This window comes from Ahaetulla prasina, chromosome 4, assembly GCF_028640845.1.
Source record: "Ahaetulla prasina isolate Xishuangbanna chromosome 4, ASM2864084v1, whole genome shotgun sequence".
In the NCBI taxonomy this organism is placed as follows: domain Eukaryota; kingdom Metazoa; phylum Chordata; class Lepidosauria; order Squamata; family Colubridae; genus Ahaetulla; species Ahaetulla prasina.
The window spans coordinates 118,060,697-118,077,673 of record NC_080542.1 but is presented as its reverse complement, the minus strand read 5'-3'; the positions used below and the strand labels follow the sequence as shown (position 1 = coordinate 118,077,673).

General features: G+C 44.2%; 1 protein-coding gene across 4 annotated transcripts; it reads left to right on the top strand.

The window, feature by feature from the left end:
• Positions 1-2,174: 2,174 nt before the first annotated feature.
• Positions 2,175-13,768, top strand: BMI1 (BMI1 proto-oncogene, polycomb ring finger). 4 transcript variants are annotated; one of them, XM_058181987.1, is made up of 10 exons: positions 2,175-2,384; positions 8,864-8,997; positions 9,250-9,346; positions 9,936-9,991; positions 10,074-10,124; positions 10,369-10,477; positions 10,564-10,609; positions 11,019-11,117; positions 11,476-11,556; positions 11,664-13,768. In XM_058181987.1, the coding sequence occupies exons 2-10, from the start codon at positions 8,886-8,888 to the stop codon at positions 11,994-11,996; spliced, it is 984 nt and encodes a 327-aa protein (XP_058037970.1). In that variant the 5' UTR covers positions 2,175-2,384; positions 8,864-8,885; the 3' UTR covers positions 11,997-13,768. The 4 variants fall into 4 exon arrangements, with proteins under 4 accessions (XP_058037970.1, XP_058037971.1, XP_058037969.1 ...); XM_058181988.1 differs by lacking the exon at positions 2,175-2,384 and adding an exon at positions 2,448-2,713; XM_058181986.1 differs by lacking the exon at positions 2,175-2,384 and adding an exon at positions 2,899-3,005.
• Positions 13,769-16,977: the final 3,209 nt, after the last annotated feature.

Here is a 16,977-nt window from a genome sequence, read left to right as displayed (position 1 = left end):
ATCTTGAATAACCTGCCATCTACTGCAGTTGTCCCATTAATTCACCATAGTGAGAAAAGTATGATCCTCCTCATCTTCATAGCAATGAGGGTGTGCAAGCAACAGAATGCCTTTGCCTAAACTTTCCAACTCTGGGTTTCCAACTCAAGCCACCCTTGAAAGTTTAAAGTCCAGAGCATCTGGAGAGAACCACATCTGCAGCAGAAGTAGCAAGAAGGTCTTCATATTTTGTACTCCCTAACAGGATTTTTTTAATGGATGGGAAGAACAAAGTGGATTTTTTTAAAACTTTGGGTCATTTGAAAGCTTTGGGTCATTTGAATAATGGATTTTCTTTCACTAAATATTTTGCTCAGTATCACCACTCTCTTTTCTGGTTCATATTTTGCTAGACAGCTTTCCATAAATTGTTGCCTTCCAACTGTATTTTATATCTAGCCGCCTATATGTTTGCAGGAAATGATGGAGATTGAAATTCCAACACATTTGAGGGAGAGTGACAAATCAAGAAAGACTATTAAGGAAAGACTTTTTCTGGTCAGATCGTGATCAAGGGATGACCATGTCCTTATAGTGGTCCCAGTTAGATTCCATTCAGAGTGCTAAGCCATTCCCACTTAAGATACTTCCCTCCCCAACCTAAATACAAGACAGGAAAAATCTATAAAAATGGTGGGACCTACTTTTCCATTTGACTGCTGCATATGTTGCTCTGAATTTGAAAGTTAATCAAATTCAAATGATCAAAACCAAATCTTGGATTGAACAGAATTGTACAGTGAAATATACAGCATGATCCTGACTTGGATTTCCTTCTCTGGTGGAGGTTTGACACAATGTGGAATAATGCTTTCCAGGAATATTTCCTTTCCCCTTCCATCATTTTCCTGGAGATGAATATAAGGATATATTTTTAACCATTGTCTTTAGTTTCCCCGATCTCTGCAGGATCTGAGAGTGACAATATTGTATCCAAATTAACACATTCATATGGATCAAATTGTCAGGGCATAGTGAAAAAGCCCTCTTTCATTAGAGTTTCTTTTGGATGATTGCTTGGAGATGATACTTTTAATATCAATAAATGGTTGACAACACAATGATAGTGTTTATCAGGATGCTTGCCAGGCATGGAGGAACAAGGCAGTTTATTAACTTCCAAGTGAGTTTGATAGCAAATCTTTCAGAAAAGTGGATTAATCCTAGGGCTCTCCAATACAGTTCTTTGTTATTTGGTCATTTTCTGCTGCCAGCTTCCTTCCTGTAATAACATTCCACTCTTCATCTACACAGGAACCTACAATATGCATCCCATGGAGATCTACCAAAATGGACGAAAATGATGTCAGTCAGGAGCCCCAACAGTTTCCAATGGTGGCACATTAGAATTGTCGAGACAAAGAGTTGCCCAAAATGAAGGAAATACTACCTTTCTAGGAAAGGGAATGCCTACCATATTATAGGGTTGCTTGCTTCTCAAAAAGTGGTCAATTGTGTTAACAACCTAGTCCTTCAATCTTGGGCAGAAGAAGCTGAAAGATCTTGAGGAGTTCGGAAAGCTTCTTGTTGTTTCTTATGGACACAAAAGGACAAATAGACCAGCTAGACTATGCTGCCCCTAATTACTCTCAAAACTGGTGCCTCTGCTTAGTTCAAAAAGAGAAAAGGAAATGTAACAGCACAAAAATTTTGTGACAAAGAATGCGTATCAGACAGCCAGGGACCCCAGAGGTGGGCTTTGTGAAGTGTGATAATTGTGTGCGATGAAATTGCGAAGGTGTGTAGGGAGGTGTGAGGAATTTGGAAGACCGCCCTAACTAAGTCTTCTAGAATCAGGTGTACGAGACGCGTGGTGTCAGAGTTCTGCGGTGAACTAAATCTATACACTGAAAGCAGGCGGGAAGTGAGAAGGCGTGTCCAAAGGCAGGAAAAAAATTACCGAGAAAATGTGTGGCAGGGCACCTTCAGGGGCTGGATGGGGCTTGCGAGAGTGTGTGTGTGAGTGTGTGCGCGCGAGGGATTTCAACACAACAAACAAAGGGGGGGGATAAAAAGAGTGAGGTTTTTTTGAGGCGGTGAAATAAAACTACACCTTATTGGCTGGAAAAAATCCGGAGTACTCGTTCGTGGCACTTTGAGAAGGGGCAAAAAACGGAGGAGGGAAGAGGGATGAAGTAGTATGAGAGAGAAGGGAAAAGAAAACAGGCACCTGAGGGAAAACGAGACTGGGCTTGGACTTTTCGGGGGAGAAAATCCGCTCCCCAAAGAAGACGGATGTGTGGAGAAGGGAGAGTTTGGTTCTGTTAAAGAAGCCCGAATCTCTCTCGCAGGAAAAGGTTGTGTGATTCAGTAGGAAAAGAAAGGACTCGGAAATCTTGGACCAGGTAAAGGACTTGGGGAAGGGAGGCGTAGTGCTGAGCTGCGCCAGAAGAGAGGGGGATCTGCGCCGGGGCTGGAGAAGTCGCGCGCACCTGGGAATCCGCGGTCAGATGCCAAAGCGGGAAAATCCGCTCTAACGGAAAAGGAGTGAAGGTGGAAGGGCCGAGATGAAGCTCGGGGTTGACGGCTTCAGCTGCCGGTTACCAGTCCAACTTCTATAACACCATTTGGACCGCCTTTCTAACATTTCTGAGGTGTCTTAACACTTGCCCAGGAAGACGTGGGAGGTGGAGGAAGAATGCTCGACCGAGGTCGGTGTTGTGGGACAGTCTAGGTGAGGGCGACAACAAACAGTAGGTCTGGGGGCAAAGAAGACGCTGTGGGGAAAGACGCTGAGGTGGAAACTGGGTACAATACTGTTAAAATGGTGGGCAACCTTTTTCAGTGTGTATGTATGTGCATGTGGCGCGCGAGCCAGTGTGTGCGAGTGTGTGTGTGTGTGTGTGCTTGTGTGTAAGTGTGTGTGTGCGCGCGCGCGCGCCGCGAAGGGGAGACAGGCTGTGTAGGAGAAAGGATCAGAGCAGCTTCAGTAGCAGAGGTTCGGGGTGGAGAGACTGGAGCCAAAGGTCTGTCTGTGGTTGCCGTCACTTTATTACGCCTTTAAAAGAAGGGGGTGGAGGTACGGTTTTGTATGAAAGGGCAGATTTGGCCAAGAACAAGAGGGGGAAAAAGGCAAAAGGAGATCTCTGCGTGCCCTTGTGTAAGCGAGAAAGGGATTGCTCGCGCGAGGTGACAGGGCGTGTAAAATCGGGAGAGAGGAATGAGCGCCGTGTGTGTGTGTGTGTAGCGCGGGGTAGGTGTGCAAGCTGGAAGCGGGGGGTGGGGGTAGAGGAAAGGAATAAGGCATTGTGCGCGCGTGAGTGACTGCGCGAGGCGGGGAGGGGGAGGAAGAGCGGGAGGAGGTGGAACAGACAGCCGCGTGAGTGCCGCGGAAAAAAGGAGGACTAGCGAAGTATGTGCGCGCGCGCGTGTCTGGGGGTGGGGGGGAGGCGGAAGAGCAGGCGGAGGGCAGGGAGAGGGGGAGGGGAGGGCGGCGCACGCGGGGGGGAGGAGGCGTCCGAGTCGCGGGATTGGGTCACAGGGAGGCTGACGGCTCCGACTACACCGACACTAATTCCCAGGCCACCCTTAAGGAATGAGGAGTCCCACGTGACGCTGGCGGGGCGGGCGAACTCTGAGCCATTTTGGTTACGGTGTCAGTTTCCACTGTGCGCCTTCATTGCTGCGTTCCCTCCACCACCACCACTCGCTTCTCCACTACCTCTACCTCCCCGCCAGCTCCTTCCACAGCAACAACTCTGATGCAATTGAAATATTTCCATATTATTATTTTTACAAAGAGGAAAGTGGAGAGAGAAAGGGCTCTCTGGAAGGCAGGAGAGGGAAAACATAAGACCAGGGCGGAGGGGGATCGGTAGACGAAGCCGGGAGTGGGCTTGGAAGCCGGAGAGACAATGGGCTGGTGGTGGTGGAGGAGGAAGAGTGGCAGTCCAGACGGGCCGGAAATAATTTAAGAGCCCAGCACTGAAGCTACGCGTTTTAAAGAAGGAGAGTGCCATCAGCCAGGGGTAGGGAGGGTGAGCAAGCGAGGTAGGGAGAAAAAAAGAAGAGAGAGAAAAGGAGACGCGGAAAGAAAGAGGAGGGGGAAGGCAAGCAGGTTCGGACCGGGCCCGAAGGAGAACCTCCCGGCTATTTCGGGAACTAAAAGGAGATCGGCGCGGCGGCGACGGCAACAGCGACGGCGGCAGCAATACGCTGATTGCAACTGACAGCGCCTGCAGTTCGTTTCAAGATGGCCGCTTGGCTCACATTCATTTTCTGCTGAACGACTTTTAACTTTCATTGTCTTTTCCCGGCAGCTTTGGTCGCCCCCCGGCAGCGTCTTTCCGCGGGTAGGTGTGCAGGGGCGCGCTTTCTAGCCGAGGTCGGTGGGTGATGGAGACTTGGCGGCGGGTTTTGGGGAGGGGGGGTTGAAAGGCTGCGAGGGGGAGCTCCGGTGTCCCCATGCTCTCCGTATGGGAAAACCGCTGACAGTCTCGACTCCAGCCACACGCACACGGTTCGCTCCTCGCGCGCGCGCCCGGAGCGGCGGCAGTAGCAACCCAGGCGCTTGGTTTCATTCCGCAACCAACGCCTGCAAATTTTCGTTCCCTTTCCACCGGAGCTAGGTCGTAGAGCCCTCCTGGATGCTCAGCCCCGAAGGAGAATGTTTGTATTTTCGGTTGCTACTGGCCATTCCAGTCCAGCCTTCTTTGTTTATAGGCAGATTTCGATTGAAGAGAGACACTTCGTGCAATCTTGAGCTGCCTGGGTCATGGGATGGCGATCGCCTGCGAAACAAACGGGTCGGCGGGGGGTTCAAAAGCCATCTAGCGCTCCCATTTTATAGGGATGAGTTCCACGGGGGGTTGCGGTCTTGCTGGAGGCTTTTCTGAGCCATTGGAGGTCTCCGGAGAAATGTTATTAACTTAAGTTCGGCCAACACTTGTGTGGCGTGAGATGGCTTGGTAAGATGGCGGTTCCCTCTTAGCGTGTCCTTTCGCATTTGTGTTTAAAATGTTGAAGTTTCTCCCGGGCTTTGGAAGAGAGGAGAGGAGGTTGACGCTGGAAATCTAGCTTCGATGAGAGAAGTTACCGTGTGTTTAATTCTTGGAGTTCTTATATCCAGATTGAACATGCGGGATAATTGAGGGAGCTTGTTAATAGAATTTGCAAGCACTCCGACTGCAGCTTTCTATTATTTAGTCAAAATTTCGCCTCTCCCTCACATATCTTATTCTTCCAGGTTGAATAAGGGAAAGTTAACCGAAATATCTTGTAAGCCCAGATGTGATGGTTTTGGTCCTGGCTCTAAGGGTGCCCGGGTGAGAAACTTAGTTTGTGTAAAATCTCGCGGCCTTGACAAAGTAGACCCTGCTACAGCTCGCCTTGTTTTGTTGTTTTAATGCCTGGTGGGAAATAACTCGTGGGGGGGCACCTAATCCAATCTTCTCTCTCTGCAAGTAACCTTTCTCTCCAAATGAAGAGTTAATCATGTGATCCACAGCCTTCCCCACTGTCCACTTGAGTTTTTGTTAGCCTCCCACTATTAAATATTTGTTTGTTTCAAATAGTCTTTCTTGGCATTCCAAATATATAACTTAGACGAGTAGGGAAAATCTGATTTGTGAAGCTGTGTATTTCTCTGCTCTGGTCGCTGTAAATTAGAACTTTTAATGCTATAGTTGGTTGGTGTTGTGCCTTCTCATCCACTGTATTCAGCCTAGCCAGAAAGGAACTGGCTCTTGTCTTTGAGTTGGAGAGGTCTATTCCCTGGATAAAGGGATTTAGCTGGTGAGAATATGGGTTCTACTAAACATATTTATTTATTTCTTGTCTGAGATTTCATGGAGCCACTCTTTTGTGAGTCACTCATGCTTCAGGCTTCACCTTCAAAACTGGGCACCTGATGACAATTCCAGGCATAGTAGACCAGATTACAGATCTGCCCCTGAAAACCTGGTTATTTTAGGTAGCCTTGGTGAATTGACACCTCAAGTATCTAGAACCTATTAATTTATAAAACATCCATCCACCTAACTATCCATAATTTTCTAAGCTGACCATGTAAGGCCGCCAAGCTTCAGCTGGCAATGATAACAAGTTTTATCTCTCCCTGTTTTCCTGGTGGGATACATGCCTAGGAAGGGGGCTGGGCTGAAAATAAAATATCTGGTGTTAAAGGTCATCGTGTCTTGGCTACAGAAAGCTATACCATTATTGTAAAGAGGTGGGAGACTTCAGGGAGAGAACAGAGGGAATAACAGCCCCTACTTCATCCCAAAGTTAGTACTTTGGGTAACCAGATGCCTGTTTTGTTTATGAGTGTATATAAATGAGTGCATGGGAGTTGCTGGCATCTTTCACTGATCCGTAGCTTTGATTCAGGATTGTTGGTTTAAGAATTCAGTTGATACGTCTGAGAGAGATCCTGGAAAGGGGGGGGGGTAACTTAGGTAATAAATAATAAGCTTTGAGTAACAAAGCTTCACGCTTGATTTGAATTCCTCTTCTACTTAGGCAGAGGCTCTATTTCTCTGAAACATGTGTTTGCATCTTCTGACGAATTGAGTTGCCTCCTCACTGCTTGGGAAAGAATTTAAGTCCACTCAATTGCTCGAACCTTTCTAATCTACCTTTTGGTTAAAGTATCCTGGATTTACTGCATCTTAATTTGAACAGATAAGATGTGTTTTATCACGATGGTGGTGGTGGTAGTAGTAATGAGGACTTCCAATTATCTGCTAAAGGGTTGGAGTTGGAGAAGTATGCCCTTTATTCATATCCTGAAAACTGTTCTGGAACCAGGAGAGGCCAGGGGTGGAGACTCCGGTTTTTCTTGCCAACCTCCAGTTCTCAGGCTAAGGTTATCGAACCTCTCCTTCCCCTTCTACTCCAGACTTGTATATCTTTTGCTTCACTTCTCCCCCCAAAAGATAAAAATAGCAATTTCCTCCACGCAGCAGTGGCATCGTTCCTTCTGTTTTTCTTTCCTTCCCTTTTTTCCATCCGGGGAAGGGGTACATAGAACAAGTGAAGTTTTGGTAACTGGTTTTCTGGCGAGCGATCCTAGTTATACTCTCCATCCCGCTCCTACCTACCCTCGCGCTTTTGGAACATTGGACAGAAATTAGGGGCTCTTTCGGAAGCGTCGGAACGTTTTGCCTCGATTGCTATGTGTTCAGAGTAAAACAGATAGATCCGCGGCTGCGGGAATGGAACCTGTTCTTTCGGCTGAGCATAACCTTCCCACTTCCTTCCCTCCCACCGTAATTTTTTCCTTGCCGGGCGGTGGAGCGACATGCCCCGCGTTAGGATTTCCTCCGAGTTGCTTTGCTCTCTTCACTTCCCGGCTGTAGCCCGAGAGCCACGGTACATTAGCAACATTCCTAGGATCTGCGGCCGGCCAAGTTTGGACTGCCAGGGCGGGATGTCCACGGGTGCCCAATGGGTGTGCTAGAACTCTCTTGAATCCGGGTCGGGTCTATGGCAAAGGCTGCCGCTCCTCTAAAGTCTCTACTAACCCGAAAGGAGCCAACATTTAACTCTGTGCCTTGGCGATCCAAGAGAGTTTAAGGTTGAATCGCGCTGCGGACAGGAGCCGGGAGGCGAAGAAAGGAGACGGGAAAGAAACAGTGACCACTTTCTTCCCCGTGGCAGACGTGGATGGAGGCCCCGAGAGAAACCGAAAGCCCCTGGAGGAGCCTCTTGCTTTCGGCCTGGCAGAGACCCCAGAGCTGACTCGAGCCGCCCTCGAGGCCTCCTACTGCCAGCCCCGCTTTTGGCGCCCTTGCTTTCCGTCCCTGCGACGCGTCCTCCCGCCCAATTGGACTGTTCGAAGAGGAATTTTGGCCCCGCCAGCAACACCCGACCAGGATCCTTCCCCCGGGTTTCATCCTTGGCCACGATCCCGGTTCCTTTCTACAGCGGTACCCCCAGCCTGTCCTTCTCCCCCCCACACACACACCATTCCCTGCTTAATCCCTACCCAGGAGCAGCAGTTGTTGCCCCAGAAGGGACTAGCCTTTCTTCCGCGCCGACCCTCCCAACCTGCCCTCCTGTTCCCTGCGCGCGCCCCCCCCCCGCGTTTCCTCTCGAAGCCACTTCTTCCCAGCCTGGCCCCTCCCCGCCCCCTCTCCCCTGGTGCGCCCCGGGTGGTGGCAGAATGCCAAGTGTAAGTGTAAGTTGCTATAGCAACCCCCTCGCTAGAATGGTTCCGAAGGCGACTCGGTCCCGAGCCTCTTGGGTTGGCGGCGGCGACGCGCTAACAGCCGCACCAGTTCCTGGGGCCCGGCTTGATCTTATTCTGCCTGCTGCTCCCCGCCTAACAGCCCTTGTTCCGAGGTGGGGGCCCCAATCGCGGCAACAGCCAGTCAGCCACCCTTCTTTGCTTGCTTCTTCCTTCGCCGTTGCCGCCGCTTCGACCGCGGCCGCCACCCCCCTCTTCTCGCCGGAAATGCCCAGAGCAACGTCCGCGCCTGCACTAGGATCACTTCCCCGCCTCCCGCTTGTCCCGTTCTCTCCTCTGCAAATCTCGATCTGCGGTTTTCCGGTAGCGCTGGGGGGGAAGGGAGAAGGCTAGTGGATCGTACCCCGAGGGGCTCCCTCTGCCCGTCCCAGGCAACTCCCCTTCTGAATATCGCCGCTCAGGGCTAGGGACAGGTGGTCGCTGGACAGAGCGTTCTGGAAGGACACCTCCCCTCTACTGCCCCTTCCATGCGCTAAGGCTCTCCGCTCGGCGGCTTCGCACCTCCTTCTCTCCTGAACCTGATTGTTTGTCTTCCCCGAGAGAAGGCCACTTTTAGCCGCGAGGAAGTGTTGGGCCGCGCCTCCAAAGTTCCCCCACGGTATTTAAAACGCTCCTCTTTGTTTGTACATCTTTTAGAGTCTCCTCGGATTGAACCAAAATGCATCGCACCACCCGCATCAAAATTACGGAGCTCAACCCCCATCTCATGTGTGTGATTTGCGGAGGGTATTTCATTGATGCTACCACGATCATCGAGTGCCTGCACTCCTGTAAGTCCTGCTTGGTTGCTTCTCATCGGGGAAAGGGATCTGCTGCCAGGCAACTCTCCCGTCCCTTGGCCCTGGTGGAGCAAAGTTTGCTCCACAAGACCAAATTCCTTCATTGACCATATGGCCCTTTATTGCCGAGAAACTGCAAACTTTGTTTAGGGTCTGGGTTAGAAATAACAGCTGAAAACCATGCCTTGATTCTGTTTTGTAACCTTATTTCTGCACTATTCTATATATTTTTTCCTCTTGCAGTCTGTAAGACTTGTATTGTACATTACTTGGAGACCAGCAAGTATTGTCCCATTTGTGATGTCCAAGTTCACAAAACTAGGCCTCTTTTGAACATAAGGTAGGAAAAATACTTTACAACTAAATACTTTATGTCATAGTTTGTCTTTTCATGTACTATATTTCTTTAAGTGCAACTTCCTTGCCAATGCAAATCTTAAAAAAAAGTTAGTTCAGGAAACAACTATACTATTTCTATAAGTATCTGTCTTGCATTTCAATTAGTTCCTTTTCTTCTTTTTCTACATTAGAAGCCCATCTTTATTCCCTTTATCTTTCTTTTCCTACTTACAATTGCATTTTTTTCTCGTTGTCAGTGTGCATATTAATTTTCTGTATTTTTTCAGTATTGAGCTTTATAAATATAAAGTATTGATAAAGAAATGCAAAAGTTAAATTATTTTCAGAAATCTTTATTTAGTTGGCTCTCTTTATGTTTACATCTTTTTATTAAATGCCTACATTTTTACAATGGTGACAGTCTAATTTGATATCTTTCTACCAAAAAAAAATATGTAGGCAGATTAATAGCATAGATCTAAAAACTTATATAAAACAATTCAAATCTGGTTAAAAGTTTAAAAATTATCAACCAAGCTGTTTTTGGTTCTGGAAAGTTGTAAATATTAACATTACATTTTATGTTCCAGATCTGATAAAACTCTCCAGGACATTGTATACAAGTTAGTACCAGGTCTTTTCAAAAGTAAGTAAGCAATTAGATTGAACAGCCAATTCAGTAATAGAATGTGTAAAGAAATGAGTAACAAAAATATGTTTTTTCTCAGATGAAATGAAAAGAAGAAGAGATTTTTATGCTGCTCATCCATCTGCTGATGGTAAAAAATGATTTGAGTTTGATTTTATAAAGAATTACCTTCTAAGCAGAAGCTGACTTTATAAAATTTATGTACCATTTCAGTGCTCTTGCACAGCAAATAAATGTTTTGATACATTCAAAATTTTTAAATTTATTTACAGAAATAATTTTAGTAGTAACACATACATCTTATGACTGATGTTTTTTATACTCTTTCTGATTTGAATTTTAAAATGTAACTCACTGTGAACATTTCTGTGCAGTTGCCAATGGCTCCAATGAAGACAGGGGGGAAGTTGCAGATGAAGACAAAAGGATTATAACAGATGATGAAATAATAAGCTTATCCATTGAGTTCTTTGACCAAAATAGGTAAGTTATAAAAGCAGCATCTTATCTTTGTTAGTATATTCATAGATTTTTTTTCTTTACTACTATAGTATATGTCCTTTTTCTAGAGCTGAACGGAAAGGAAGCAAAGAGAAGGAAAAAGCCAAAGAGGAGGTAAGTAGATAGTTGGTTCCTTGGCACTTTTATTTCTCTTTCAGAAAATAAAACATTCATTTTTTTATTTCCTTAAATACTAGAGTCAGTTATTCTGCAGAGAGTGAACATACCATCTTAGTAATTACAATTCAAGGGCATTTAATAATTAGAAAACATTCTAACCCTTAGTTAGTTAGTTAGTTAGTGTATACATTATAAAGAATAAAATTTGTATGAATTAAATTCTAAAAGAAAAATCTGATGGGCATGTATTTTCCTTTTTACTTCATTGATTTTGGATCACCAGTGAACATTTAGTTTTCATGCTGCTAGTTTTAACCATGTTTCCATCTCTTTCTGTCTACTATATTGGAATGAACATTAGTATTAGATTTTGAATGTTGTCTCAACCAAATGCCCCTCCCAGGCCAACAACAAAAGATATTTACGCTGTCCTGCAGCAATGACTGTAATGCACCTAAGGAAGTTTCTCCGGAGCAAAATGGACATACCCAATGCTTTTCAGGTACTTTTGACCTAGGGACATTGAGGGGATAGAACTGTCATAAAACAGTTTTAGCTAAAGGCATTATTTCAACTTTAATTCTGTTGAAAAGAATTGGTGCACTTGCTTTTGGAATTAAACAGCAGCAAATAAAAGACCTACAGGAATGGATTTCAGAGGGTCTCCCTGAATCATCATATTCTAAACCTTTGATATAAAGGCAAATATCTTCTTAACTGAGTCAATGTATTTCTGAATTTCAGATCAAATGTGTGATGTTTGATTAAGGTAGTACAGTTGATGCCACATTGCAGTTGTATAGTCTTTCACACCTCCATGCTATGTTAAATGAAGTGTAATTTCATTTCTTTTTTTTTAGATTGATGTCATGTATGAAGAAGAGCCTTTGAAGGACTACTACACACTAATGGATATAGCCTACATTTACACTTGGAGAAGGGTAAATATATTGAGAGTCCTTCCAAGTCTTGGTCATGTTGGGCCAGAGGGGTGGAAAACAAAAATAAACTCTCTAACAAGGGTTTCCTTTCTGACTTTCTTCGGCAGAACGGTCCTCTCCCTTTAAAGTACCGGGTGCAACAAACCTGCAAGAGAATGAAAATAGGAGGCCAGCAGCGAGATGGCTTGCACAACAGTGGGGACCTGGAAAGTGACTCTGGCAGTGAAAAAACTGGCAGCCCCATGGGAGGTGCTCCTTCCACATCATCCTGCGTGCTCAGCCCCAGCACTCTGGTGCAATCTCCCCATCCCCAGTTCCCCCACATCTCTAGCACTATGAATGGAACCAGCGGCAGCCCAAGTGGTAACCACCATGCCTCCTTTACCAACAGAACCCGGAAAGCATCCATCAATGGTTGTTCTACGACTTCTTCTGGCTGACTGGCATAAACTCTCCTTTCTGACTCTGAAGACTGGGTGCCGAGGTTATGGCTTATTTTCTGCTCCAGTCTCTATGTCTCTATCATATCACACCATTAAGCTTTAGAGTTGCAAATTCCACATGTGTCTATGCCTGGTGGTTAATAAGAGAGAAATAAAGATTGGGAATTAAATGGGAGGACAAGAGATGGACCTTTTTTATATTAAACAACCACCACAGCAAACTGTTCCTTAAGGACTAGCAACATGGAAAAACAGTGGATAACAATCCAAATATCTGAGGAGGGTTTTTTCCGGGCTTCCCGTTATTGTTCTGTTTATTAATTTGGAATCTAAAAATTGATGCTTATCACAAATGAAAGTTTTGTAAATCCAGATTAATTTCCTATATATCTTTTAGATTATGAACCAGGTTCTGCTGTTTTGGGGAATCTCACTGAAAGCAAGTGATTTTCCCCCTTCTCCACCTCGAAATGCATAAATGCCAGACTGAATATGCATAAAAAGATGTGTATATGTAGCCACACCACTGTGAATAACAATGTATTTGCTTTATTAGCCATTTTGATTTATAGTTTGTATCCACAACTTCCTCGCGCAGGAAGCCATTGAAAGATCAGAAAACAACAGAAGAAAAATGTCATATAGAACAGAAAGACATTCTATGTTCAGATTTACACCTGTATACCTAAAAGCGGGTATTGCCTCTTATTTTACTGGCTGGCTTGAGAAAAAAGAAATTGTGAAAGAAAACAAGATAAGCTCTTTTTATAAGGTTTTGATGGCATTATGAATTTGTGGAAGAATGCCATATTAGTGTATGACAAAATAGGAAGCAGTATTGTATGCTATATTTATATAGAAAATATTGTGTTTCATGCAGTATCAATGAAGGTGGCTAAGTCCCCATTAGCTCAGCCCTGACAGATGCTTTGTGGGACAGGTGTGGGGGGAGCCCTGCTAAAGCAGCCACCAGCTCTTTGCCATAAAAGCAGGAGAGCGAGTTTCCTTCTCTGCTAGCTTGGAAGCAATTGGCAATATGAAAAGGACTTCTTGGGCCTTGTCTGCTTCCCAGGATTTTTACATTTACCCAATGTAATTAATTGCCTCCAACGCCAAGGAGGAGAAGGCAAGTGAGGTATTGGGCAAAATGGAGGAACATGGAAACAACTTGATTTTATTCTTAATTTTATTCCTTTTATAGGGGAAAGTATTGGAATATGTGGTTATTTTTTCCCCCAGAAACAAAAAGCACAGGAATGCATATAAGAAGCCATAAAGTATGCAGGAACCTTTTTCATTCATTCTTTCTAAAGAAATCAGTTAATTCAGATGAAGGCTTTTTAAAATTTGTTTTAATATATATGTGTATGTGTATGGTACAGTACTAACTTGGTTAAGGATTAACAGGTACAAATGAGTTGCCTGGAAACCTTTCTGCAAAATAGTTTTCTGAAGGTATCAGGTTTTTTGAGGGGTGGGTGGGAAAGGAAGGCTTGAAATTGTAAGTCTCTTGAATCTCCAATATCTTTCAGTTTGTGCTTTGCTTTGGTTAAAATGTCTGTGTGGTATGTGCATTCATGTGCCCGTTCTTCACTCATCAGTTACATATTTGTGAGGGTGTTTATCCTATATGCCTATTGTCTCATGTTTGTACAGGGATATTGTAGCTAAGTATTTTATTGTCTCCAGTCTGCAAAAAGGAAAAGGAAAAAAAAGCACAATTCTATGCTTTGTCTTGCTTACACTCATTAAATCATTACTTTTACATATACCTGCTGATTTCTTGTGATGTAAACATTCATATTCCTCTCTCTTCATCTGTTAAAAGAAATCAAGAACCATGTAGATACAGTACATATGACTTAGAATTTCATAGGATGGCTCTGCTTTATTAAATTCAGTTTATTAATTAAAGACCATATTTATTTTCATAGAAGGCCAAATGAAAGTAGCCCATGAGAAGAGGGTGATTCATGTACTATATTCTCTTCCATGCAAAGAAATAATCCTTGGTGATTGAAGTGTGTATGTACACATATACCTACAGAGATGGACTGAACAAGAAAAATAAAATGCTTTTTTCCCATATAACCCAAATGATATTTACATACAATCTTATATAGTAAATTATTGAAACAATCCATTTAAATATGTATCTTTGTAGTTTTGACCACATTCCTTTCTGTTCCATTATTAAAGAAAAGGATTTTGGTTTGTCACTGCAAGTAAGTCCTTTCCCTCAGTTATGTATTATTGTTGGAAAACTCTCAGCTATTTTAAGGGGAAAATAATATAAAGATTATATAAATACATAAATGAGACTAAACTATCGGTCTATACAGTCTTCTTGCTTTTAAGATTAGCACACACAACCAAATGCTGGCTCTTAAAATATGACAAAAAATGGATCCAACTAAAAGTCAAACCTTTCCATAAAAAAACCAGTGGTAGTAATATTTAAAATTTCTTTGTAAAATATAACTACTGAAAACTGCATCCATATTACAAATATTTCTGAAAGCGAATCTCATCTATTTAAGCTAAACGTGTTCTGTCACATGCATTTAATATTACAGCTTGAATGTGTGCTGTTTGTAACAAGTTAAAGCTGCTAATCACAATGTAATTTACACTAATTTGAATGTAAATTATAAGACACCACCGTTGTTTAATCATGGTCTGGAATAACTTTTAACTGGCAGGATTTTATCAAAAGGTCAAGCCATAAACTTTGATTTACAAATCACAGTGCTCTGGCTGACAGATCACTTGAAAGTCTTCCAAAGAAGAAAATAGGTGCTTTTGTACACATTTAAAATCCTTTCCCCTTATCATTGTGAAAACCACTGCCAAACTTTGAGATAAAATAAAAATCTGTAGTAGAAAGTTATGGGCCTAAAAATCAGCAAGAGATTTTGTCAGTTTTGTCAGTTTCCCCAAGTATTCTTTCATCTTAGTTCCAAGTCTGTAAAATGGAAACATGTTAAGAAAGCTGTAAATGGCATATTTACAGTGGAACTGCCAAGAAGTGGGGTGGGAGACAGAGAGAGAGAGAAACAGACACAGACACAGAGAGAAGAAATTGTTATATTTCACATTTCAGTGGTAAATGAAGCATATTTTGAAATTCTTAGGACTAGGACTTCTTGGCTAGGGAATTCATCACTTTTTAATTAAATCCTATGGCGTGAGTTGGAATCCTCTTGCATTTCTACGATCAAATAGACTGGAGGAGGGGAAGAGAAGACACTCAGACTACATGGTGATGGTGATAGGGTCTCTCTTTGTCCTCCAGGTCATTTTGAGACAGACTGATGGGAATAGGTCCCCAAGACATTCCCACTCCCTGTGGTTTAGTACCCTAAATGAGCAGTCCTTCTCATCGACCTGGATACTTATTTAAATAAACGCTCCATTCCTGGTAGACTTCACTCTCTTCTCCCAAAACGAAAACAATAGTCTGTTTGGAGAAGCACATGAGGCTGATTCTCCCCAGCCTCTACCTGAATCTGTTTAGCCGTCCATTACTCTGGGAAAGTTATGTTATAATCTTGATGTCACACATGCGGACGGTTGGAGCCGTTGTCTGGAAGGATGGAGCCGTTTTCTTCCGGCAAAAGTTTTTGCCTAGTAAATCGAAATAATTTCCCCCTGAAGTCTGCTTTTATTCCACAGTTTCGCCCCTTTCTGTCGCTTGATTTTCTTTTATCCGGGTTTCAGTTGGAAGGGGATTATTTTCGGTTCAGTTAAAACCTAATTCACCCAGGTACTCTCAAGCACCAAAGGAGACCTCTTGTCTCTCACCTCCGCTGCCCAACACTATTCAGCAAAGATCTATGCGATCACATTTGGTTGAAAAAATGCGAGAGTGTGTGAAAGAAAATTGTGAAAGGAAAAAAGGAGTGGAGAAAAGAATAGATAAGACAGGAAAGGCAAGGAAAGGAAAGACAAGGAAAAGAAAGACAAGGAAAGGAAAGGCAAGGAACTAGAAACAATGAAGCAAAAGGGCACGTAAAGGAAAACCTTAAAAAAACCAAGGGAGAACAATGGAAGTGGAAAAAAAGAAAATAACTTGACTGCCAGACTCATTGAGCATCCCTTATAAACACATAATAAACCTTAAGCTAAATGTGTCTGTTTTATGTTCTGAGTGCCCTGCCAAACCGCAACTGGGTTAATTGGCTAAATAATGTTTCAGTTAAAAGGCAGTCTCTGAATTGGATGGGAATTGTTCTCCTATGAACGTACAGCAAGCATCCTGGGGGCCTGCAGAAAAGACAATCTCTTCCCCGTGAGTCGCAGAAATCTGGGGTCCTCCTTCCCCCGCTCTTTTTTGCAGCCAGAAACCATCGGGGGCATAAATGCCCTCCTGAATAGAGGGAGCACATACTTTAGTTTTGCAGCGACCTAGAACATTCTCTTAGCCTATATCCTCAGCAAACGGCGAACCCAGACCTTCATGTTTATCCGAACTCAGCCCACACAGTTTATTCGAATTTGCACAATTAGCTAAGCTGTGGGAACTCATCGTTTAACATGTTCTGGGAATTGGCTTGGCGGGATCGTTGAACAAGCCATATTCCCTCAACCACCACGCGGTTGATTTGTTTCCTCCTGAGTCCTTATGTAAAAGCAGCAGTCGCGCTTCAATTAGCTGGGATAGGAACTGGTTGAACTCAGTTCGCCCGCCAAACTTTCCTAACCTGGAAAGCCGCCCTGCTGTGTTAGGTCTGGATTCAGTTCATGCCGGAGAGGCAAGTCCTGCAACCCTCATTTCCCACTCTGATGGGTGGGAAGGAAAGAGCAAAAACCAGGGGGATTGAACAAGCAACTCCTGGGGCTGCAAAGGAGCTTCAAGCTGGTGCTGATCGCTGGCGCCCGGCCGGCCTTTTCTTTCGGCAGAAAAGGCAGCTCTTCCTCGTCGGCGGGACTCCCAGCAGCCGCCCCCTCGACTCGCTTCGTCTGGTCCGCCACAGAA

Excerpts from the sequence above, each read along its gene's own strand:
- BMI1 (XM_058181987.1), top strand. The coding sequence starts at position 8,886 with ATGCATCGCACCACCCGCATCAAAATTACGGAGCTCAACCCCCATCTC. Across the intron at positions 10,125-10,368 it reads TGCTCATCCATCTGCTGATG|TTGCCAATGGCTCCAATGAA; the intron begins GTAAAAAATGAT and ends ATTTCTGTGCAG. Across the intron at positions 10,610-11,018 it reads AGGAAAAAGCCAAAGAGGAG|GCCAACAACAAAAGATATTT; the intron begins GTAAGTAGATAG and ends TGCCCCTCCCAG.